General features: G+C 36.6%; 2 protein-coding genes across 2 annotated transcripts in view; one reads left to right on the top strand and one right to left on the bottom strand.

Annotated features, from left to right (window-relative positions):
* LOC139734437 (FERRY endosomal RAB5 effector complex subunit 3-like) overlaps positions 1 to 8835 on the bottom strand; it is a 37051-nt gene extending 28216 nt beyond the window's left edge. The window contains exons 1-6 of the mRNA XM_071645225.1: positions 8679 to 8835; positions 6053 to 6201; positions 4917 to 5098; positions 3557 to 3656; positions 2704 to 2825; positions 1493 to 1590 (exon numbers count right to left, since the gene is read on the bottom strand). Coding sequence (XP_071501326.1) covers positions 1493 to 1590; positions 2704 to 2825; positions 3557 to 3656; positions 4917 to 5098; positions 6053 to 6201; positions 8679 to 8835 — 808 coding nt within the window. The remainder of the gene's footprint in view (positions 1 to 1492; positions 1591 to 2703; positions 2826 to 3556; positions 3657 to 4916; positions 5099 to 6052; positions 6202 to 8678) is intronic.
* Positions 8836 to 12388: 3553 nt separating this feature from the next.
* Positions 12389 to 26207, top strand: part of LOC139734426 (NXPE family member 3-like) — a 50616-nt gene continuing 36797 nt past the window's right edge. The window contains exon 1 of the mRNA XM_071645215.1: positions 12389 to 12412. Within this exon, the coding sequence (XP_071501316.1) occupies positions 12389 to 12412 (24 nt within the window). The remainder of the gene's footprint in view (positions 12413 to 26207) is intronic.

Here is a 26207-nt window from a genome sequence, read left to right as displayed (position 1 = left end):
GAGAGCATGTCAAGACGTCTGGGAAATGACTGTTTCGAGAAAAGCGCCCTAAAAGTTCTCCTTGCGACACAATCACAATCAAGAGATACGCAAGTCAGTATTCACCTCCGGACAATATAAGTTAAGCCCTAGCAACCCCCGAAATGCTCATTCAAACACAGCGTCGGCGGTCTCCTCACCAACCAATCAGTGACCAGGATGTCAGGTGAAGCGGCTAGGCATAGCGCAACCCGCCCGCATGCACCAGTCGACTGGGCAGTGAGCGAGCTTCACGCTTCGGTTAGCGGCAAGCAGCAAACTGACCAATGAGATAACTCTGGTCGTTGTTAGGGGCGGAGCCTATGTGTGGCGCTCAATCCAAATGTTCGAACCAATTTCTGCTTCGTTGAAACGCCAAAAAAAAACATGGCGCAGAAAAATGCTATTTTTTGGTCTTTCCTTTCATCATTTTGCTTTAAAATTTCGACAGATGATAGAAGACATGTCAGACTCTAATAATATGTCAAATTCAGAAAATCGTAAGTTTTGACCAATTTTGATGCTCTAACTTCACACTCGATTTTCACAGCTTCCACCGTGCGCGACTTTAGGACCATTTTGTTGTAGCGGGTCACATATTTTCACTTTTCTCGCAAAATAAAAGAATGCTTGACTTGCCTCTTTCAGAAGGCAGGGGTAATAATATTACCCTTTAACATATATATCAGTGACAGGTTGAGGAAATGTGCACTTTTTCCAAAAAAAAATAAAATTTAATTCTCCTTATATTGTCCTTATATAGTTATACACATGTGACATCATACCCTGTGGTAGTCTGCTCATCCAGCAGTGACTGCACAGATAATGTAAAAATTAAAAACTTTTGAACGGATTGTCCGATTTTCCTCAAACTTTCACTAACATGTTCTAATAATATTGCTGCATTCACTACTTAATCCACATGCATACAGTGCATGAAGGTGAACTTGTCTTTTCACAATAAAGTGTGGTATAGTGCAGACCACAGCACATGGTGAAAGGCAACCACCATCATCAAAGAACATAGGAGTGAAAAAAAAAAAGAAGCCAAGTATGTGTCTTTGTTGTGAGTGTAAATTGATAGTAAAAACCATGAGTAAAAATTGGGAAGCATTAATTTAAGATCCACTTCCCCCCAGTATGTTTTTCCGCTGCTCAGCCAGAATACTTTATTGCACGAAAATAATGACATTCACAGTAGTCTCACATGAAAACCTCTGAGCTAGATTCTTTCGGACCTCCCCATCTTTCTGACTTAAAATAGGAACAATTTGGCTAAAAATAGGAAAGAAAGAGCAGTTCTCACGGGAATGTATAGTAAACTTTAATGTCAAGAAAAAAAGGAAACTCCAATTGAAACAAGAGCTGGGAATGGTCAAAGTTCATAATTTTTCCTCCAAATTCAGAATGGTTGGGAGGTCTGTTGTTTGTAATTCCTACAGTGAGATGGTCTTGGACAAAGACTAGCACTAACCAAGATGGATGGTGAAACTTTCCTCCATCTGAGGCTGTTCTGGAATCACTTCCTCTGCTTCCACCGGCATGGAGTCAGAGAGGGCTCGTATCCTCCGACTGACGGAATCGTCACAGTGATTTTGACACAGTGGAAGAAAAACATCGGAAGCCTTTGTGTTACAAACAATTATCATTATTATTATTATTATCATTACTTTTAATTAGAAGGGTAGAATGTATTTTAGTATTTCATCGCCTGTTTGCTTGTGTGAAGGTTAATATTCCTGGTAGTTAAATCAGCATCAAAACTTCAAAAGAATCACTCATATTTACAAAATAATCAAGTGGATTCATGAGACTTGAAATTTCATCATGAGTGGCTTGAAAGAGACACTTAAAATTTTCTCCTACAAGTTTGCAGTACTGCACTTCAAGCACAAATGCTTCTATAAAAAGTTCTACGTGGCTTTGGAAAAATAGGAAGATTTCCAAAAGTGTTTACATGTGTTGCAGTCTCAGAATAATATGGTGCACCAAGGGTTACAGCGCCGCACTCGAAGAGTTAAAGGGAACACAAACCCAAAGAGCAATGGGGGTTGAGTGAAAGCAGCAACATTAGCAGAACACATCAGTGAAAGTTTGAGGAAAATCGGACAATCAATGCAAAAGTTCTGAATCTTTGAAAGTTTTGGAGACTACTAGAGGTCATGCAGTGTGTGCGGACAATAATATAAAGAAAATATAAAGAAAGTTCCACAAAAATTAACTTTTCTAGCATAATGAAACAGCACTTGACTACCTGCTTTCAGAAAGCAGGGGGAATAATTGCAGCTACCCTTAACATATGTCAGTATCAAGTTGACGGAATGTGTAATTTTCATGAAAAATGAATTTTTGTGGAATTCCCTTTATATTTTCTTTATATTGCCATCCACACATGATGCCATAACCTCTAGTAGTCTTCTCATCCAGCGGTTCCAAAGCAAAACTTTAAAAATTCATAATTTTTGCATTGATTGTCCGATTTTCCTCAAACTTTCACTGATAAGTCCTACTAATATGTTGCTGCTTTCACTCAATCCACATTTCTCTTTGGGTTTGGGTTTCCTTTAACCCTTTTGAGGATGAGTCCCGAGTATACTCGGGTAAGCGTCTTTGGGAAATGCCTGTTGTAGCAAAATCAGTCCGTCAACAGGTTAAGAGAGATTTCCATTGGTAATATGTGTGCACCTGACAGGTCCCTCCATCCCGTTGGCCATGTCTTCGTGGAGACTCTTGATCCATTGGTGGAACTCTCCCCGCTGGGAATCCTGCAGGTTTCGCAGCTCGTTGTCCCACTTTGCCTCTTCTCTCTGTCCCAGAAAAATAATAAAAAAGACCAATTACATCCAAAAATGTCCTGCATCTGACACATAAAAGCAAATTACATTGGCGAGAGATTGTAATTGAATATTCATGAAATTTCACAAATTTCTATTCTGTACATACCTATTGATTTAGAACAGAGGTGAAAAAGGTTTGATGACAATGATGTTGTTATTTCAAGAGATGGGTAATCAATGTTTGGCTACTTTTTATCTTTTTATGCTTAGTCAATTACTGTACATAGTACTAGTAATGACTCAGGGAGGCTAACTTGTGAACAGCATTGTGGTTTTCTGATGGCTGAAAAGACCACATTTTAGACAAAAAGAGTATTTTTACTTTTTCTGTGAAAGAGATGTGTAGCAACATCATTTTAGAAAAACAATTATTTCCTGTCCATTCTGCAGTATTTTTGGCAAAGACCAGGAAAAAAAAAAACCCCCCCCCCACACACACAAAAGTAACTGACTGTACTCCTAATTGATTGAGACTGCCATTTTTTGTTGTATCAAAATTTATTATAAGCAAAGAGTATAAGTTTACAAAGATATAAACAAGATTACTCTGGGACCTGAATTTTGATTTTTGTTGTAACAAGAATGTTGTTATGACCGTGTTCGCAATAAAGGGAGTGCACTCTAGTTAGCACCGTCGATAACCTGAATAGCCATTCTAAAGTGTTCTACAAACCATGATTGATGTCCAGCATGCTTTATACCTGTGTGTTATCAAAGTGGATGGCAGCTAGTCGGTTCACATGGAGATCGTCATGGGTGATGTCAAGGTTCTTCACTGCTCTCTCCATTTCATCAGCTTGCCTTCAAAGGCATAATTTATCATTTGCAGATGAAACAAAAACCCAGCATTAGTGCTTTAAATAGTTTTTGAATTTGAGTTAGGGATAGAAACAACAGCTGTAAACATTTGAATTGCTAAAATTGATGTTAGGTTCTGTTGAATATGAGAACAATGTATTATAATAAAATTGCTTCCAGACTAAACCGTCTACAGACTTATGGTTTATTGAGAAAAATACAGATACCTCCTTATATTTTAGGCTTTATCGCGAAAATCTTTTATGATAGGATGTTTTGTGGTACAACAAACCTACACATACATGTATGCATTAAATGTCATATCCTGATTTAAAAAAAAAAAATCACTGTTCCCAAAGGTAAACAGGACCTAAAGATGGAAACGGACCAGAAATATGATAAGGAAGTCCTGTGATCTTCACTATGAACAATATTATCATTATCTTAGTCAGTCTTTATCACAGTCATCTTTATCAACTACATGTGCACCAAAAAAAAAGTTAGGTTTTGACTAGCGTTGGTCTGTTTGCTTTTATAACTGTTTGGGTTTTTTGGTGGTCTGTTAGTCAAATAACTCTACAAAGCTGTGAATGGATTTACATGAAAATACCATGAAAAGTTGAAAATAACACACAGGAACAGCGAGATGATTAGATTTTGACAGTGATCTAAATTGCTGATCCGGATTGTGGCCTGGGTTCACGACTGTTTTAAGCCTCTCCCTACGGGAACCTGGTAAGATTTTAGAGGTCATGATGGAACGGGTTAAAGGCGCATAGTCCTGGTAGTGTAGAGGGCGCTGTGATGATACTGCCGATCACCATTAGCATTGATACAAAGATTGCCGAAGTTGAGCTGTCATCAAGAGTAAAGCACGTAGGTGTTGCTAAGTAACGTTGCCTTCGTTGTCTTCTCTGGGCATCACGCAGTCTGTAGTATTGCCAGGGTGCGTGCATATGTGCTTCTTATCATGACATCACAAAAGAAGTTTGCTAAAGCTGTCATCCCTCTCAGCTGAATCATGAGCCAAACTGTGATCGGACCACTGACTGTAAGCGCTAAAGAGGAGTCGATAGCGTAGGTCTCTATAAGAAACTTGCACCGTGCGCCCGCGTACACATTTGACTTAAAACCACCGGGACTATGTGCCTTTAACAGGATCTGCGCATAGTGGTGCGACCTCAGTGACCTTATGGTTTTGGTGGGGGTTTGTGGTCTTTGACCGCTTCTAGTAAAATGCTTCTGGTCAATGTGATCACTCACTTATTCTGTAACCGTCTCAGTGCGGCGTCCCTCTGCCTGACGATATTCTCGACGTCCATGGAGTATGTGTGTTCCAGTTTGAAGACCGTCTCCAGTGCCGGGGAGTGGATTAGGCTGTGGTACTTCTCACCAAACACCGCCTCCTCCTTTGGCTTGCTGTTTGGTGCGTAGCTCACACATTCCTGAATAGCAGTCAAAGATTTAGAAAACACAAAACAAATCTCCACATAATGCACACAGCACCAGTATTGTAGGCCTACACATTGCATGCACATCAAAAACCTATGAAATTCCTCTAGAATTATAGAAACAGGCAAATTATCATTATTATAAAATCTATTTACACAATCCTCCATGCCCATACATGCCATACATACATGTGTATTTTGGAGCTGATTTCCATTCAAGCAATTGCTTAATATGGTGGTCTTGCACTCTGCATTACTCAAACTTGGCCAAGTTTCAAAGACCCTCAGACCATTGTAAAGCAAGAAATATATGAAGATGGCCAAATAAAAATCAGCCATTTTGATCAATTATTATCATTTTCTCTTTCTCCTGTGCAGGGCAGGGTAGTGCAGAATGGTGTGGTAGATGTATTGAGGGTTACATAAAAACATAATAACATTGTGAAACTAGAGAAGCACTCTGAGAGTACAGATCTCTGCAAAAGAAGCTAATTTCCACCAATAATCTTGTTCTTCCACAGAGATACAGATCAGTGATTTCCACCAAGAATGATGCTACGGTAAGTATCGTCTGAATTCCCGATAAAGAAGCCTTTTGTTACATCAACAACCCTCAGCTGAGCGGTGTGACTTGCAGTAGAGCACATGCTTGTAACGTATGAAAACCTCAAAAATGCATGTTTGAACCCCTAGGTTCATTGACCCTACATGTATCTGCCAAAATATTGAAAATCATTCATAAAATCCATAAAAGTCTCCAGATCAGCACCAAAATTTAATCATCTGTTCCTTGTGTCATTCTGAACCTTTGCACTGTAAGTTTCATCAAAATCCAGATATTACTTTATCGTGAGTTACTTTGCACACATGGACTACAAACAAACGGTAATGAAAACATAACCTCCTCCCTTGGCGGAGGTAATGACCCTCTTTGAAGGTCTGGCTGACCTGAGTGAAAGCCCGCGCCCACTTGTCTGCCATGTTGCCAATCTCCTCGTCTCCACTAGATTGCAGCAACTTGATGGCCGTTTCCCCGTTCTCATTGTGGAAGTCTTCCACCGCCTTGGCGACAAACTTTTCTAGTTCTCGCGTCAGCTCTGGAAATTGGATGAAATGTACAGTCCCAACAGACAAGGAATGAATTGTGGCACAACAGAATGTTCAATGATTCCCTTTGCTAAACTAAAAATCTAACAAAATTATCTTTTGCTACACTTTAGTGCTTGTCACAGCTTTAAATTCCTGGCATGATAAGATACCCGGTACTAAGCACATATGATGTTACATACCGTACTCTGTAAGTACAATAGAATATGGCAGCTCTATTTCTAGCATAGTCTTGGTTGCTACTGTAGTTGTCTCAATTGAAGAGGTTGGTGCAATATAGAGCTAACCCACACAATGTTCATTTTGAGATAATCGCTTTTGAAAGGAGCGGAAGTGACCCATGCAAGGTCAAATCACGAGAGCAGCATACGTGGAAATACATGTGTAAAATTTTATGTAGCAGACGACAAGCTTAATGTAACACACAAAATGCACGGTCGTACGTAAAATGCTACCACGGTACTTCCAGTTGAGCGTTCGCGGTAGTTCGTTGATTTTGTGAATCATCGCTCAATGTACTCCGAAAAATTCAACAATAAGGTCTGGATACCAACAAAACACCACATTCAACTCAACCATCAGCAAAATACAATGTAGGTTACCTAGGAGTCAGGACTAGGTGAGTGGTACAAATCATCTCACTTAATTACTGTTAAAATCAAACAAAATAAAAGACATCTTGTTATGTGATTTTGTCGTCAAAAGCGACAGTCGTTTACAACGTTTTTAAAAAACACTAGTATATGTCACTGTCAGACTACGTCAAAGTTGCGAAAATTTATACGTGAGGCCTCGCGGGGGGCCTCATGAGAAGGGGCAGTGCTCGTACGGGGGGCAGTCCTCGTGATGTGATCCATGAGCGGGTCCCCCCCCCCCCCTTTTTGTAGGGGTTTGTGATCGAAAAATATATAATTTTTTACTATGTCCTCTTGTGCATTTTTTTATTAAACCCAACTCAGGCACTACTTCCTGATCATATTTATGAAATAATTTAAAGGCTTCAATCATATCACCTCTCGCTCTGCGGTATGCTAAAGTTGAAAGTCCGAGGTGCCTCAATCTTTGATCATAAGATAAAGATCTTATTTCAGAAACTAATTTTGTGGCCCTCCGTTATATGTTTTTTTCAAATAAGGACTCCATACCGCATGGGTGTATTCTAAATGAGGTCATACCAAAGCTTTATATAACAATAAAAAATTATCTTTATTTAACAAGGGTGTTAGATGAACAAATGTGTATCTTATTAGATTCATAATTTCATTACTTTGTTTATTTGTTCCTGAAAATGTTGTTCAAACTTAAGTTTAGAATCAACTGTGACTCCTAGGTCCTTGCATGCATCCACGTGTGAAAGATGATGAACAGTGTTTTCAATATTCATAGTGTAATCATACCTGGTACATTATATTACCTTGGTTGCCGCCAACCGTGAGAACACAAATTTTTTTTGGATGAAACCTTTTTGGGATGAAACCATTTTGGGATTAAAGGAAAGGATTCGCAATGCCAAATGACTCGATTTTTGCTAACAATCGTCGATGCGGTATCTTGTCGAAGGCTTTAAATTTTAATGAAATCTAAATATCTAGATTATACTTTCTATGTTAAGTTGATTTTAGTCTATAATCTTTATCATAGACTAGTCTGGACCTAAAATTTAATTTTAATCAATAATTAACGTAAGAGCACAAAATTTCTAAAATCGCCTGCATATATGCAGGTAGGCCTACCTCGGTACCTGCGAATACGCTGGAACCTGCGATTTTGTCTCTACTGTCAGAAAATTTGGATCATACTTACCTAGCTAGTTCTTTAAAGTTTAGTGACACTCAGTGACAGTATGGTATGAACACACCCCCCCCCCCCCCACGTTTTTTTTTTTTATAAGACAGCACAGATTGGGGCATGGCGCATGTTAAACCTATGGGAAAAACGTTGGGTTAGGGTTTTTGGTTAGGGTTAGGATTAGGGTTAGGGTTGGGGTTAGGGTTAGGGTTTGATGGTTAGGGTTAGGATTAGGATTAGGGTTAGGTTTAGGGAACTTAATTGGACCACTCTGGAACAGCGCAGAGAAAATGACAGGCTAATTATGATGTACAAAATACACAATAATCTCACTCCTCTTTCAGCACGGGACAATATCATCAAACAGGCTACTCAGTTAACGAGAGCCTCGCAACCACACTCCTATCAGGTACCATATTCGAGAACTGAATCGCATCGCCATTCGTTCTTCCCAAGAACTGTAAGGAACTGGAATTCCCTGTCGTCAGAAATTGTTTCCCCAATCTGCGCCGTCTAAAAAAAAAAAAAAAACACGCCCCCCCCCCCCCCCCCCCCCCCCCATCATCGTACAAATGTAGATTCGTATTCGTGGACAGGCAAGTTTCCAACACAAAAATTAGGCCGTCGGACTATAATTACTTTTGTAAAATTTACACCCACATTTTATTTCGAAACTTACCATCTTCCACAAAGCAAGGTAAGGAGTGCGCGTTCATCAATCGACCAGCAAATTCTTCGCATGATATTGTCGGTGGAATTGAAATAGGCACAGCCAATTTAGTCAGATATTCCTTGGTTTTAAACGAAAATGTGAATTCCCTTTGAACGGAGTCCATCTTCCCCGCCTCTACAAGTCCTCAGCACAAACGAACACACACACACATACACATGACACCCACTGCGACATACACACACAAACACACACACACACACACACACGCATAAATACACACACATATACATTGTACATACACAGACACACACCCTTATAAACACGGAACCTGTTACAGCTACCAAACAAGTGACTTGATTTTAATCGATTACAATTATATTATGCTCGATCAATCTAACCGATTACCTCTAATGACATTTATGTTGAATTAGTGAAGAAAGTAAGTGATGATTCTTTGGTGATAGAAAAAGTGAGAAATTTATATTTTTGTGATTTTTCTAATAGAGATATAAAATGTATTTTTAGTAGGATAAGAAGTAGCACTTTGAGTTCTGTTTTGAGGGATTTTCAATATAGATTATTGCATGGAATAGTGTACACAAATCATCAATTATTTCAGTTTAAGTTCGTAAATGATAATTTATGTTCTTTTTGTCATAAAGAGGAAGAGACGTATAAACGTATATTTTATATTATTGTGATTTTGCTAGGAAAGTTTGGGGAAAATGTAGTATTTTTTGAATATGTTGATTTGCAACAGTTGAGTTGGGAAGAGATCTTTTTTGGTATAGAGCTACCAGATAAAAGAAAAGCTCAGTTAGTTAACCATGTTATAATTTTGGTGAAGAAATTCCTTTCTTTAGGAAGGATTGTTTAGATTCTCCCAACGGAATATTTCATTAAGAGGTCTACAGAGCAGGATAGGTTAGAAGAGGAAAAATTAGCATTTATACGGAATACGTTGTCAATACATTTACAAAAGTGGGAGAACTGGAAAAAGAATTAAGAATTTGTTTTGCGTTTATTTAATAGAGTAGGGTCTGCTGCACATCCACCAGGAAATGCCTTTTCCACGCACTCGTATAAAGTGTTATAATGTAAGTCAGGACACACAGGTTTCAGTTGCCTTTGAGGTTTTGTTGTGATGGGGGTTTTGGAAGGGGGATGGGGGATGGGGGATGGGGGATGGGGTGGGGTAGTAAGAGGGAGAATGGGCGGGGGTATAGAGTGGTGGGGGGGGGGGTTGCGAGGGGGGTTGTTTTGTTTTGTTTTTTTACAATAAACTTGAATCAATGGATATTGATATTTTAGGTTGGATTGAATGAAAGCTGAAAAGAAATTATTTTTTGGGTAAGTGATTCAGTTAATAGAATTTATTATGTAATGAAAGAATAAAATTGTTAAGAGATTGAGGAATTAGTAATGTAAACTAGAAAAGAAGAGATGTTTATATATGGATTGTGTATATGGATTGTGAAAAAAATGTACCAGAGTGTATTAAAACATGTTAAACTGATGTAAAGTGTTGGTATCAGTTTGTGTTCATTGATGTAAAGGATTATAAAATTGGTCCGGAGAATTTTGTATTATTTGTATATTTATTACGTTTCCATTGATGAAGAATAAAATATTCTTTAAAACAAAAAAGATTATGAAGTGTGGGTAAAAACGAAACGAATGAGAAGTAATGTTAGTAGTAGTTTATATAGTGGTAATGTCATGATATTTAATAATAAATATATACGATTGAATAGAAATTGTATATATGATGAAAATATGTATAAAAAGGGAGTTTATAGATTAAAACATATATTAGGAAATAATGGTGAATTGAATTGTGATAGATATTTTAGAGATTTAGGTTTAGGAGTTAAAGATATATATATATATATATATATATATATATTTTTTTTTTTTTTTTTGTTAAGATGTATCTATGAAAATATACCGATGGGTTGGAGGAGAAATATGAAAGAAAAAGAAAAAGATATTTTGGAAACTGATTTTATTATAGAAGGGAAAACAATTGCCATTAGCAATTTAAGATCAAAACAAATGTATTTGCAATTTCTTAAGGAAAAAGAAAGTGCAGTATTGATTTTTGATAGAATTAATCAAAATTATGGGTTTTCTGTCAGGGAGATACAAAATATATTTTTAAGGCCAAGAAAATGTACATTAAATAGCCGATTAAGAGAGTTTTCAGTTCATGGTATTGTTTATACAAATCACCATCTTTTCAGGTTTGGTTTTACTGCAAGTAACTTATGCTCTTTTTGTGAAAAAGAAGAAGAAACATACAAACACTTATTTTACATTTGTGAGCATATGAAATTACTCTGGGAGTTATGTGAAGAAATGATAGAGGATGTTGAATTCAAAAATGTACTTGAGAAGAAATTCTGTTTGGGTGGAAGGAGGATAATAGGAGAAAACATCAGTTGTTAAATCACATTTTAATCTTGGTTAAATGTTTGATTTTTAAAAGTAGAGAATATGGAAAGCCGCCTACATATCGTGAAATAAAGATAATATTTTAGAGGATAGATTTGAGGAAAAGAAATTAGCATCAATGAAGGGAACTTTAACCATTCATTTTAGTAAATAGGAAAATTTGAAAATATGTATGGAAGGACCATAGAGATGTATAGTATATATCTCTATGGGAAGGACCCGGAGCCAGATGTCCACGGGGAAGGGGGGAAGGGAGGGGAAGGGTAGTTGGGAGAGGGATGGGGGAGGGGGGAGGGGGAGGGGGGGGGGGGGTGATTAAAGGGAATATCGATTCCATTTGGTTGTATATCGATTTTATTTGGGTGCATATTGATGTGTTAAATAATTCTTTGTATGAAGCACCGTTACGCTGAAAGTACAGCTCCATTTAATATAAATATTCTTTTTTTTATGAATGGCTGTCATGTTAAAAGGACAGCTCCATTTGATTTTAATGAAAGCAAGTAAGTAGTGTCTGTTTTTTTTTTTCTCTCGGTGAATTGTATTTTCTTTACTAATGCACTGTTCCTGCTGAAAGTATAGCTTGGTTTGATTTCATTATAATTGTGTTTTGTTAAATCGTGGATTCTGTAATACATATGATTCGATTTATCATGAAATTGTATTGAATATGGAATCAATAAAAGATTATGGGAAAAAAAATTATACTCGTAATCCTATATCCGCAAAGAATATCATAAAGGTATTTGTGTGTGTGTGTGTGTGTGTGTGGCCATACTCTGTGTGTTCGTATGCTAGAATGTCTTGGTTTGGGATAATACGGTGTCTCCTGCTCCGTCTATCCCCAGTCCAACTAGCAATATTCGTTGAATGGATTCCTAAATTTCAATAAATCGATTAATATATTTATGACAGATGATGATTAACTGATGTTTTCTGTTTTAACCATAAACATGACTAGACAATAGTAAATTATATACATCTTTAAAAGAATACTAGATCACTTACGAGTTGCAACGTTTATGGTCATGAAGATGCTATCAGGAGAAACCTCTTCTACACCTTTAACCACTAACTAAAATAAATCACATAGCATTGAATTTTAAACATTCTATATGGACAATAATGTATGTGTGCCCAATTTAAAGTCATTAATATACACGTATGTACCTTTGCTATCTTTTGATGTCAATGTAAATATTGTAAACAATGCATTATATTGACATTATGATGAATAAAGTTAATGAAAAGAAAAAATCAACATGATTGCCCGGCCGAACTACGAGGTAGGGTGGAATAAGTGTAGAAGAGTATTACCCTATCCTCGATATTATATGTAAATATTTCGCTTTCTATATTCAGGTAATAATGTATTAAAGAGTGCATATTTTACAGGGGTGTGCCTCCGTGTGTAAGTATTTATGCGTGTTTGTGAGTGTGAGTATAATTTTATACCAAATTAGTATACATCATGTGATGATCTGGAAAATAAAAATATAGTCTGTTTAAAAGAATAATAATAGTAAAGATTCTACAGCCCTGGTGGGAAGCTACTTATTTCTGTTCATATTACAAATGAGCGTGATATAGAATGAAATTTAAATAAAGAATACAAAATAAAGTGCGTGTATCGTAGCGTGTATGTGTGTATGTGTGTGGTTATTCGTGTGTGAGTGCGAATGTGCTGGTTTGGGATAATGGCATTAATACTAGTAGTTAGTACTAGGTGGGGCAAAATTCATTGAATCGATTCCTCAATATCGATAGTTCAATAATTGAAATTTTCATAATAAATGATCATTGTTTTCTGCCTTAACGCTAAACATGACAAGATAAAAATTACAGGTTAAAATAAATAAAATAAACAGCATCATTAAAAGCAATGTTTCTGGTCACAAAAAGACATGAAATATCAAGAGAAGTCGCTCGTGCTTTTTTTAACCAGAGCCATAAAAAAAATTAAATATACTATTATTGTACATGTACACATTCACTTCGGAATCACTTACATGTATTAAAACTAAATCACACACTTTTTGAAACGCTTCTGTTCACGCGTACTCGTGACGGGGGCTATACGTCGATGAAAAGATAGAGAATAGGGAAACATGGATAGGAAAAACGACTCTCTTCCACAGTATTGAGATAGGTCGAGATCGCAGTGGCTGGTAGCGCAGAGGAGTCAGTAGCGCGACAAGGCGTTTTCACATCGGCCCGATGTTTCGAAATAGCGCGCTATTTTCTGACTTGAGAAATTAACCCGATCACGAAATAACGACTTTTTGATAATGTGAACGCAAATTGGCGCTCTGATTGTATCGCTCTGATCGAGAAAATTTCTTGAGTCCAACTCGGGAAATTTCTGAAATAGCGGGATAGTAGCCCGCTCTTTGATAATGTGAAAACGACTCGAGAAATTAGCGGGATGCATCCCATCCTGCCTAGCGTGTGTGACCCGATCGATCGAGGCAAACAGCACACAAATCATGAGGGATTTTTGAGAGGGCACACACATTACTGTTTGCACATACTCAGCTGTCGAATTAGCTCGAAAAAAATTCTCTTCGGGCTGATGTGAATTAGAAATGAAATAGCGCGCTAATTCGCAATCGCGAAAAATATCTCGAACTTGGATTTTTATCGGGCTGATGTGAACACGCCTATTTTGGTATCTCTCCGAGCTGCGAATGTTTTTGAGCGTGGCATATTCATGGAAATTTCAGGTTTCGTTGACAATTGTAATCGAATTCGTAATCAATTGCAATCAAATTCGCAAACAGTTTTTCTTGTCGCAAAACATGTTCAAAATTTCTGAATCATAATACTTACAGATTAAAGACGCATAGTTCAAGTCAAGTTCAAGTTGATTTCTTTCATTTCCAACAAACAAATAATCAGGAATACAATAGAATGTGTAAAGTTTGATCAATTTAATTATCTCGCAAATTACGAGATACGCATAATTCACAGCGCCATCTACGGAGACTGAAATTCGTGATGTCGCAATGAACGACTCGCCCTGTTTGCAACGAGAAAATCCAGGATTATCTTGAGAATCCTGAATCCTGGTAAATCCAAAGCGACAAATATAGGCACGGAGGTCAGTAATTTACTCCTTTCTAAAGTATTTGTTGAAAATATGTTTCTAAAGATGTATAAATTTGGCTATCATTAATTGTGCAATGTTACCGTAGTCAGTGACAGAATGTGTACCGCAGATTAATGCGTGTGTGCTTCGCTTGACCGAAGTACGCTTATGTACATTGTACATTACAGAAATTTAGGTTCAGTGTAAGAACACGATTATGCAACAAGCACTTGCAGTTTTGGTTGGTAAAACCTAGATAGTTGAAAGTTTCTTCTTCAATTGGAGAACACGTTTGTGTATGTATGAAAGTTGAATGTCAAATGAATCAGGCTTAAGGTCAAGCCAAAGTCACATACAGCTATTTGTTTAGATTGTACATGTCAATAAAGGCTGCCAAGTAAAACAGCACTGAAAGTACTGTAACTAAACTTGAGAAGAATTATGAAGGCTGTAATGAAGTTTGGTCTTCAAAGGCAATCTATGGTGCTGTTACAGGTTTATTTTATTTTTATAACATTTTCAGCTGCCAATGCTGAAACATTTGGTGCTACCCTTACTTGGCAACTCTGATTCTTAAATCATGAATATTCATCTATGTAAGAAGAGACAAGTAATATTGTCTTATTGGTATCTCGAGTGAAAGATTCATGATTTAGTATAAAGGATTACCATATGAAGGTTAATAAGAAACTTGTTCAAACAAAGGACGTAAAGGATTGCGACAGTTTAAAGGGCTCATTCAAGTCATACTGATATGAGTTAAATCCGGACAAGAAATTCCCATTCATTCACTAATATCGGTGTCACTGATAATGATAGTTTTTCTGAGAGAAAGCAAAGGTTTACTATGGAAACGATATAGCTAGAGTTGAGGTTCGAGTCAGATAAATGCAAACAAGACACACAAGTAAAGAGCCAGATGCTGAGTGTTAACTTATAAGATGCATTTATTGGTACAAACAGTGCCTTATCCTTCTATGCATACATTCATTTATGCCAGTATGTTAACACATGTATTAATTATATGCCTCTGTTTATATCATTCTCTGTCACAGTTTTCACGGAGTGAAATGGATTGGAGTGAGTTGCGACGAAAGACAAGATTAAATTACGACACTCCCGTAGAAACCCGAGTCCGAGTGATTTATCATTCTCGTACATTCTCGTATCGATCTCGTACAAGCAGGCACAGAATGTATATGGATCAGTACAAAAATGCGATGACCATAGTAACATGTAATAGAGACACAGGTAAATAACAACAAAGATACAAATATGTGTTATGTCATTATCGCAAAGGCAGAAGCAAAATTGTTGGAAATGGTGGAGACTGCTAAAAAGCAGAGCGTGTAGCTTCAGTCTCCTCATGACAAAAAACAACAACAACAAAAAACAAAAACAAAAATCTAATTGCCGAAAAAACAACAACAAAAGAGACAATTTCCCTAAGAGATATAAAAAGACAGGGTAATACACATATGCGTGCACACACAAGGAAGCACATTAACAAACATAATGCGGCTCTCTTGTAAGGAAGATTATTATGAGAGGATAGAAAGATGTGAGGAAGGTAGTAAGTCCGAGGTGGACAATAAAGGGGGGGGGGGAGGGAGGGGAGAAGTAAATGGTGGTAATAACCAGGGCACTAGAGGTACAGAAGCACGGGCGCGCTGAAGAGTATAGTAAAATTTAACCGCAGCAACAAAAATTTTGAAAATCAAACATAAAAAAGGAGCAAATGCATGTTGCATACGAAGTTTTTAAATAATTCTTTAACTTTAAGGAAAAAGTATTAGAACTTAAAACTTCTTTTTTTTTATTATTATTATCACGAGAATTCCAGAATTCTGCTCTAGAAAAAGAGAATAAAGATTTTGCAAAAACCGTCCTAGTCAAAGGCAAATGATATTCATGGGATTGACGGGTTAAATATGCATGAAGAGTTTCATTTTTTTTTTTAAACATGGAAAGAAACACAAAGGGGAGAGAATTTTTGGTGAATTTATACATGAATTATCCTCATTGCCAACGATATAAATTATTCATTGTCAAAATATTATTTTCGTGAAATGATAATTGACTTTTACATGATTCGTGACAAAAAATGATGCGAAGATCTTTTTTTTCTGTAATAATGATATTCTTTCTATATAAGTTAAAAAAAGTGTACCCCATGCGAGTATCCCATAATCTAAATAAGGTAGAATCAAGGTAGAGTATAACATAAGAAGTACATTTTTTGAAAGATAAATTCAAATTTGTTTATAACACCTATATTCCTTGAAATAACACAACGTATACAGAAGTAATATGCAAATCCCTGGTGAGCTTTTTTTTTTTTTTTTGGTTGCAAATTTAATTGACAGTTTGTTCGCTCTTATCCACTGAAGTAAATTCATTAATTCACTGTAAAGTATCAATAAATGATCAATCAGAATCAGATAATAACACAACACAATCCGCAAATAATAAAAAGTGAGGATGCTTGAAGAATTTGACATATCATTCGCATAATGAATAAATAAAAGGGGACCTAATAAGCTTCCTTGAGGAACATCACAGTTACCATTTTGCATAGTCGATGTGTGACCGTTGATAGATACAAATTGTTTTTGGTTAGTAAGGTAACTCCTGAAACACTCCAAGGCCTTTCCTCTGATACTGTAATGTTATAATCTGTGAAGTAGTATGTTGTGGCCTATGGTATCAAAGGCCTTGGAGAGGTCCAGGTATAGACTTCAGTAGTATGATGAAATTCATCAATAGCTTTTGAAACCTTATCAAGGAAGGTAAAGGATTGCATGAGATGTGCAATGCTTTTGCAAAACCCAACAATATAATTTATAATAATTTTTAAGAGGAAATTATCAATGCCGTCATATCCAGAACTTTTCTTTATTTTTTTTTAAAATTCTGAACTATATCTAATAATTCATTTTTATGCAAAGACATAAAAACATTGAGCTAGGATTGAGAACTTCTAAAACAGAGTCTTGAAAATTCAGAGGAGTATGTGGAATATTTTGGGCAAAATTTCTTGCTATTTGGGAAAAATACTGACTAGAAATATTCACTGTTGAGGAAAAATCATCAAGAAATATATCACGGCCACCATATTTGATTGATGTAATACGGGTTTGTCCTTATTTTTGTTGATAGCCATATTGATAACTTTCCAATTATTTTGAATACCATGTTTAAACACACTTATCTGATAAGTTATATATTTCCGTTTCTCATAACGTAATATTTGTGTGAGAACATTTTTATACAAAGCGTTCCTTTTCGTGAGATTGCTGGGTAAGTTTGATTCATGTAGATTGCTAATGTCGTTTAGATTTATAGGGACTCTAAAATTGTGATCTCCCAGCTTATTACGTAATAATGCATGTCCACGAGGTCAATGTATACGCGTACGATAAATGCGAAGGCTTTTCAAGGAGATGCGTTTTGTTGAATGGTGTAAGTGGGTGTGCCCTTAGTGTGGTGACTAACCTTCAACCTAAGTTACCCCTCCCTCGCTTACGCGAATCACTTCATCAACGCTTTCCACTTGAAGTTTGAAGTTTATTTGAAGAATTTCTAACGACCCCTTTCGGAGTATGAGAAATTTACAATGTCTTTGTAACGGTAAAATACAACCAACATGATGTTAACATATATATACATACATGTCTGAACAAATCTAATAATCATAAAATACATTGAAAACACGATGCAAAGGAATGCCTGACACAAAAAGGACATCAAGGTCATGAACACCCATATGTGTGTGTATATTTTAGCATACATAAAACATGTATTCATATAATTACGCATGTACACACATACAATAAAATTTCCAGGTCCAGAAGACCTCGCTGTATAAAGCTACCACTGTAGTTCTGTAGTGTACCAGTCGTGTAAAAAGAAAAGGTGGTGAGTTCTAGGGTTGTAGTAATTAGGATATAGATCTGTTACTAGCTTTCAAAATTCAGCTAATCATTTGACAGCTACAAAGATATCATTCCATTTTCAAAATACAACACTGGGCATATACAGTATACAGTATGGTAAGTGGAAAATGAGATCATGATTTTTTAGATAAATACCAAAAGTGAGGAATAAAGAGTTTATTGAATAGTTAATGCACCATTCCAAAATAGTTACAATGTAAAGACGTGCCATATCGTATAGAGATAGGAGAAGTACCACAACCCCAGAACAAAAATGAGCATGTTCCAATTAAACTTAGTTACCTAACTTGAGCAGGATAATTTTAACAAACTTGGCAAGATTGGACAATAATTTTACCTTTTTTGTATTGAGCAAGAGCGACATTTTTAAAGTGTTTGGACGGATTCGAAACTTAGAGGGAATATAAGCTAATTCCCTTTCCAAGTCAAAATGATGTACATTGAAACATATTAATAATGAAATTCATCACCAACTAGGTCCAAGTTGCAGAGGAGGGCCGCACTGCCTATCTGCTCTTGGAATACCCGTGTAACGGCCTTTAACTCAAGGGAGGCGGCTATTTCCACAACGATATTTACAGAGATTCCTCCATTTTACATAATCAAGTCGAATCAGATAAGGCTCCAAATGCATATGGTTCTTAAATATCCTATAATTTATACATTGACCATTTGTATTGACATCACTGTTTCAATTTTGAGTATCTTTGTCCTTCATTCGCAACTCCAAAGTTTTCTGAATCCATACAGTATTAACATGGCCTTTGTTCAACCAAATACTTCCTAGGCCACTGTTTTCTAGAATGGATTTAATTTTTGCAATCCATCTAGAGTGAAAGAAATTATCAACATCTTCATGCATTTTTATCAATAATCTATATAACATACATGATAATTTTGTTTGCTTGCCAGAGAGTAATCTACACCAGAAATTTAACATCCTCATGTCGACAGTGCTTGAAAGTTTGTACCTTCCTGTTTCTCCATAAACAATACTGCTTGCTGTTGATTTATTTACTCCCAGAATATTTCTCAGAAATTTCCTATGAAAAATATCTATTTGATTAATGTCCTCAAACCCCCACACTTCACTGCCAAACAATGCTATCGGGAGAATTAATTTATCAAATAATTCACACGCAATGTCAACAGACAAATTAAATTTCTTTATTTTACTGAGAACACTAAACACAGCTCTTTTTGCTTTACAAACTTGTTTAGAAATTGCTTTACTAAAACGGCCATTACAATTCATGGTCACCCCTAAGTAAACATAATCATCAACAATATCAAGAACTCTCTTTCCAAAAGTAAAAACAGGTTTATTTCTAATTTTCCCTCTAGAGAATACCATAATCTTAGTCTTAGTTGTGTTAACTGTAAGACGCCATGAATTGCAATATTCATACAACGCATTCAAAGCATTCTGAAGGTCATCTGGATTTTCAGCCATTACAATGGTGTCGTCTGCATATAACAATATGAACATTCGTAAATAAACCTCAATATCATCCAGTTTGTTCTTATTTGTTCAGCCACATAGTCCAGACCCTTATACCGACGACTCAAAAAATATTCAAGATCAGTAAGATAAATAGCAAAAAGAAGTGGGGATAAATATCTCCCTGGCGAACACCAATATTACAGTCAAAGAGCACCGACAGGACATTTTTTACCCTAACACAGGACTTTGCAGTATTATACTTTATATCACTGTCATAATGTTGCCATTTACACCATTTGCTATTAATTTAGACCATAAGGAGGACCTATCAACCAGGTCAAATGCCTTTTGATACTAGTCCACAAATGCACAATATAATCTTTTCCTCTTTGACAAATATAGTTCAAATTAAGGAGTGCAAAACAAAAACATGATCAATAGTCGAATGTCCGGATCGAAAACCGACTTGTTCGTCTCCTAATATACCCATGCTTTCAAGGTAGCAAGTAAGCCGAACATTGATGGCTGCTGTAAATAGCTTACCAATACAACTCAAAAGTGTTATACCGCGGTAATTGTTGGGGTCGTCTATAGAACCTTCATTCTTATAAATGGGGACAACAATGCCTGTAGCCCAGTTAGCAGGAACAAAACCAGTGTTTAAGACCAGATTAAATAATTTGACTACAGCACTTAGTACAATATCAGGACAATTTTTCAGAAACTCATTCAAAATATTATCAATACCATGTGCTTTACTCCTTTTCAATTTTCTCACTAAAGATCCAATTTCAATCTCAGTAAATGGAACGTTTATACCTTCATTTATAGAATGATTAATGCTTCGAGGATCAAATGAATCACACGCACAACCTGTATCTGAGCCGTGTCCTTCAAATTCTGGAGATTTTTGACCCAACGGGTCTTAAAATGATCTACAAAGGCTTCTTCAAGGCATACCCCACGTATATGTAGGATACAAGCGCATAAGCGCGCGCACACATTGGGCCGAATGCATAAGCGCTAGCAATTGCTTGTGCTAGCCTTTTACTCGAATCCGTATGCATAAAAACGAGCAATTGCTTGCGAGCAGAAGCTTTTGCTAGCAAGCACAAACAATTGCTTGCTGCCCTCAAGCAATTGCTTAGAGACCAGGCATTTGCTTAAAAACGTATGCATAAAAAATACCTTTTGCTAGCTCTTGCTAGCAATTGCTTAAGATTTTCCAAGCTCTGTAAAATGAGCTTGAGCTTTTGCTTAGCTGGGACGTTCCCTTTTAAGTATCATTTTCATATTCATGAAAGAAAAACCACACTTGTGAAGGAGTGGTATAAATCTACAAGAAATTATTCATAAGTAGAGTAAAAAAAAATTTTATTTCAACAACGGGAATGTCTAGTGGTTAGCACGCAAAATGTGATGAAAAAGAGGTAAGACGTCTGACTTCGGTGGAGAGCAAAGAGACCCGCTCCACAGCACGTGCGATCTGGAAGATCCGGGCTGCTGTAAAACAGTGATGGGAATCATGTGTGTGTATTCTTGTGTGTGTGCTTCTGTGTGTGCATTTATGAGTGTCATTTCATAGCTCTTCTGCTATGTCAGGAAATGTTTTCGCACACACATGCCCCTTCAAATACATTCCTTTGTTCTTGTGTTCGCACAGGCGTGACGTCCCTTTTGTTGAAAACGCAAGCAATTGCTTGTGCGGGTCAAGCAAAAGGTATAAGCACATGCAAAAGTTTATGCATATGGATTTAAGCATTTGCTTGAGCTAGACCTTTTACGAGACGAGCTTGTGCTTTTGCTTGAAGCAATTGCTTGCAAGCAATTGCTTGTTTTATGCATTCGGCCCATTACATCCTGTTAAATCACGGTTCTCCAAGCAATCGACCACACAACAAACATCTTGACTTGATTTTGATCGATTACAGTTATACACTGCGGTAAATTGACTTATTTGAAATATCTGTAATTCATCGGAGCACTGCTTGCTGAATGTATTTTTTAAAAACTTAATTCCATGGATTACAATCATGTAATGCTTGTATGTTTGGATTTCGCCCAATATGTATTTGGATTTCTCATGTTTTTGTTTTAAATACATAACAAATAATTTTTTTTTAAAAAATTACCGCTTTGACGAGCATAATTACTATCAAAGTGGAATTATATTATATTTATTATTCAATTCAATTCAAAGGTTTTATTTTCACTTCTTTCAACAGAATGTACAAAAAATATAGATTCGACATACGTTTGAAGGAATGATACATAGATAGCAAAGGATAACATTTGTCAATAATCATTACAAATTTAGGCATTTTTCATACAGACATATTTATACATTCTGCCAAAAAAAAAAGTGGAGGTACCCACTCAAAAGACTATGCTTGTACAACGTGGGCACCTCACAGAAAAAGAAAAAAAAAATTATAGTATGGTTGCCTTGATGTTTGCGCGTGTGTGTGTGTGTGTGTGTGTGAGGGTCATTTTGTATCAATTTACTATACATGGTTTGAGATGGAAAAAACAAATTGCCTGTTCACTTGATATGGTATATGAGTATACTACAGCCCTAGTGGGAAGAATACAGCTTATTTCTGTTCATGTTGAAAATGAGCGTGATATAGAGTGAATTTGAGTATCACAATTAAGTGTGTGTAGAATTATGTGCGCGTGTATGTGTGTTGGGTGTTGTGTGTGTGTGTGTGCGAATGTTTTGGGTTCGGGATACCTGTAATACTGCCAGGTGGCCATGGGGACGTGGACTAAAAACTGATTGAATCGATTCCTCTATATAAAATCGATTAAAATGTTCACTTCGAGTGATTCGATTAAAATTTCACTTCGAGTGATCATTTAATGATGTTTGCTGCTTCAATTCTTTACATAACAAGGCAATAATTAAACAAAAAGACAAAAAATAAACTACAGTATTGAACATAAGTCAAAAAACTAGTCAAGAAAAGACATGAAATGTCAAAGAGAAGTAGCTCATGTTTGTTTGTTTTTTTGTAACCAGATGCATACCAAATCAATATGTAATATATATTCTTATTCCACTCCTCATCTCCGATCCAGATCCAGCGGTATATGTCCACGGTATAAATCCACACTTTTTAGCCCGCTCTCCACTGCGCGTACTCGTGGTGAGGGCTACATTAATGATGAACAGGTAGTAGACAGCATGAAAGGCGTCTCACTAATGGTCCGTACAATCACGGCGTTGTCATAGAGGTAATCTGTGGTGTAACCCACACTTTTTATCCGCTTTCATCTATATACGCGTAGTGTGGGCCTATTACATGTGTAAAGATAGGGGACACGTACACGGAATATTGTCTAAGATGGCACCGTTGTGATAGGCATCATATAAGAACAAGCAGTGCGTTAAGTAGGTACAGTTGTATCTCGCTAAGCTGCTAATGTTTGCGAGTGTGGCAAATTCTAGAGAGTTTCAGAGTTCGTTGACAAGTGCAATCGAACTCGTTAAACAATATTCTTCCAAACAAATTCGCAAACAGTTTTGAACCGTGGTGAACAGTTTTTCTAGTCAAAGGACATGTTTAAAATATGTGAATCAAACTTCCAGATTACAGACACACAATAACTATGTGGATCAAAAACATGAGGTCACGAATACAGATTTAACTATTCACATTTTCCCTACAATTCCTCTCTTGAAGTTTGAAGTTTATGAAGTTTGAAGTTTTTATTAGCAACAAAATTTGAACATGAACATTTTCAATCATAATACAATTGTAAGTACATACATATATGGAAAAAAATACTTATCTATTACTCCTTTACAATAACATGATTAAATGATGACATTTGAGATTTAAATATGATACATGTAGCATAATTCTACAAAGTTGTTTTTGTTAACAAGGAAACCAAAAGTTAGCACAAGTGCTTGTCGAGATTGGTCACCTTGATCTTCATACTCAAAGCTAAACACAAAAGAAAAATTATTACATGGTTAGTCGAAATGGCTGTTAATATTTATACAATGTACATCATTCATTTTATAACATAGAAAACTAATTACTACTTCTTTTTTTGCATTTGAAATTGCAAATATTCTACCAAATGGTGCATCACCAAACGTGTAATTTGGATTTTGAGAATACATAAGCTCCCTCATGTGGGAGAGGGACATTCCCAAGTCCCACCCCACCCTCCTGAGCCCCCTTTGATCCTCCCCAAAACAGAGTGCACCATGAGACGAACAACGTATATCAAGAATTAGCATTTTTATATAACACGCTTTAAACAGTCAATTACTTTGTCCCCCCCCCGTATATTTTATCTTTGATTAAAAAATATTCTAAATATCATTCCACCGAAGTGCGCAGGCACCAAGAGTGTTGAATAAATGATTATTGCAATTTGAAAATCCAAAAACTCTGACGGGTTGGATGGGGCAGTAGGGTATCTGCGTGACATTTTTGTACCCCCCTTTTTTTTTTGTCCCAGCTCTAAGTAGTCATTTATTATAAGCTGAAAATAAAATAAAAAGTGTAAGTATGAGGACGTCACGAAGAGAAACTTTTAGTGTCATACGGAGGTACGATGAAATTCATATAAACAGTTTTTATCATATAAAAAATGTAATTAACACTGTATAAAGAAATATAAAGAAAATTCCACAAAAATTCTCTTATCTAGCATAATGAAAGAGCAATTGACTAACCGCTTTCAGAAAATAGGGGGAATAATTGTTACTCTTAACATAATCCATTATGTTAGTATCAAGTTGATATATACAATGTGTAATTTTCATGAAAAATGAATTGTGGAATCCCCTTTGTATTTTCTTTGTATTATTGTTGCCCACATTTTCATCAATCGACCAGCAAATTCTTCGCATGATGGTCGGTGAGATTGTTTACACACACAGTCACACACACAGTCACACACACACACACACACAAACACGCACACACACAAACACACACACACACACACACACACACACACACACACACACACACACACACACACACACAGTCACACACACACACACATGACTGTCACCAAGAAGGCGACTCTGATTACTATAGTGACGTCCAATTACAGACGTCACCGAACAAGGCGACAACCTGTTCGCCTGGAAGTCGCGACAAAGTCTTCCGTAACGTATTTAGTAGGCCGCCAATGGGTCTTTTGCAAAGACGTGTAAGAGAGCTCGTGGACAAATATTTTAGTCCTCGTGGCTTGGACACAACTAAGGAGAAGTCCTTACACCAGCTCTGAAACCAGATGAAAACGGAAAAACAATGATTCCCCGGAGAAATCGAACATATTCGATTCTCTCGCGACTCCCCCAAAGACGAGGCGAATCCCCAGAAGACGTCATGAATATGCTTGTCACGAATACGTCACCTGCCAGGGCCCCGTTTCATAAAACTTGTTATCAGTGACAAGTTGCAATACTTGTTACGTACAAGCTACAGAAATCCTTGCATCTGATTGGATGAGAGCAAATTTGTCACAGAAAAGTGGCAGTTGTCACTGATAATAAGTTTTTATGAAACGGGACTCAGGACGTCGTGGAGACGTCACGGAGACATCGCGGGGACGTCAGCCACAACCACTTCATGACCAACAAACCTAATACTCTCTTGAGTAACGCGTCTCTAGTCCCTTGTTTGAGATCTCATTACTAGTATCTAAAAACGCGCGCTCAGTTCCGATGTATATTGATGTGGTTGCAGAGCTTGAATAAAATCGTAAATTATCGAGGACTTCTCGTGTCTGTCCATAGCTGGAGGTGAAACACGCTTACGTAACCGATTGCTATGTTTCCGTGAAATTATTTCTGCACAATTAATAGGCCTACGACAAGGTCATTAAAATATGGAACGAATCTGTCATTAGTAATACCGTGTCCTCGTCTAAGCCACTGTGAATAAGCCAGATTTGACAGATCCACGTTCTGACCTTCAATGAATTCAGAAGACAAAGTCTCCCTATCTATTCCCCATCTCTTTTCCTCTCTCTCCCCCTCTCTCTCCCTCTCTCTGCCTCATTATTCCCTCTCTCTCCCTGTATCTCTACTCTCTAAAAAAAATCGAGTGAAAATATTCACTCTTAAAAGAGTGAATACAAAAAAGAGTAAATTTAGAGTGAAATTGGAGTGAATTTTGAGTGAAGATGTTCATTTTCACTCATTTTGGAGTGACCTCAGGGATCACTCGAAGATTTTGGAGTGATCCTTGACGTCACTCTAAAACGAGTGAAAATGAACATTTTCACTCAAAATTCACTCCATTTTCACTCTAAATTCACTCTTTTTTGTACTCACTCTTTTAAGAGTGAATATTTTCACTCGATTTTTTTAGAGAGTATAGATCGTATTATTGGTATCTAATCACCTTGCTTATGATATGATTATCGTAATTATCTCAATTTTTTACGTCCCTTGATCAACTTGCAAGTGACGTCTTTATTAACTATTAAGATTTTCAGCCATCAGTAAGAGGCAGTGTTCATTATCATGAATGGGTCAGTCTGCGGAAAGTCAGCAAGAAGTGTATTCATACCACACACACACACTACATTGTATTATATTTATGAACATGTATTAT

Source organism: Diadema antillarum, unplaced genomic scaffold (genome assembly GCF_040938485.1).
Source record: "Diadema antillarum isolate AM-2024a unplaced genomic scaffold, OU_Dant_1.0 scf00000026, whole genome shotgun sequence".
Lineage (NCBI taxonomy): Eukaryota > Metazoa > Echinodermata > Echinoidea > Diadematoida > Diadematidae > Diadema > Diadema antillarum.
Note: the sequence above shows the minus strand (reverse complement) of the source record. Positions and strands in the feature narration are given on the sequence as shown.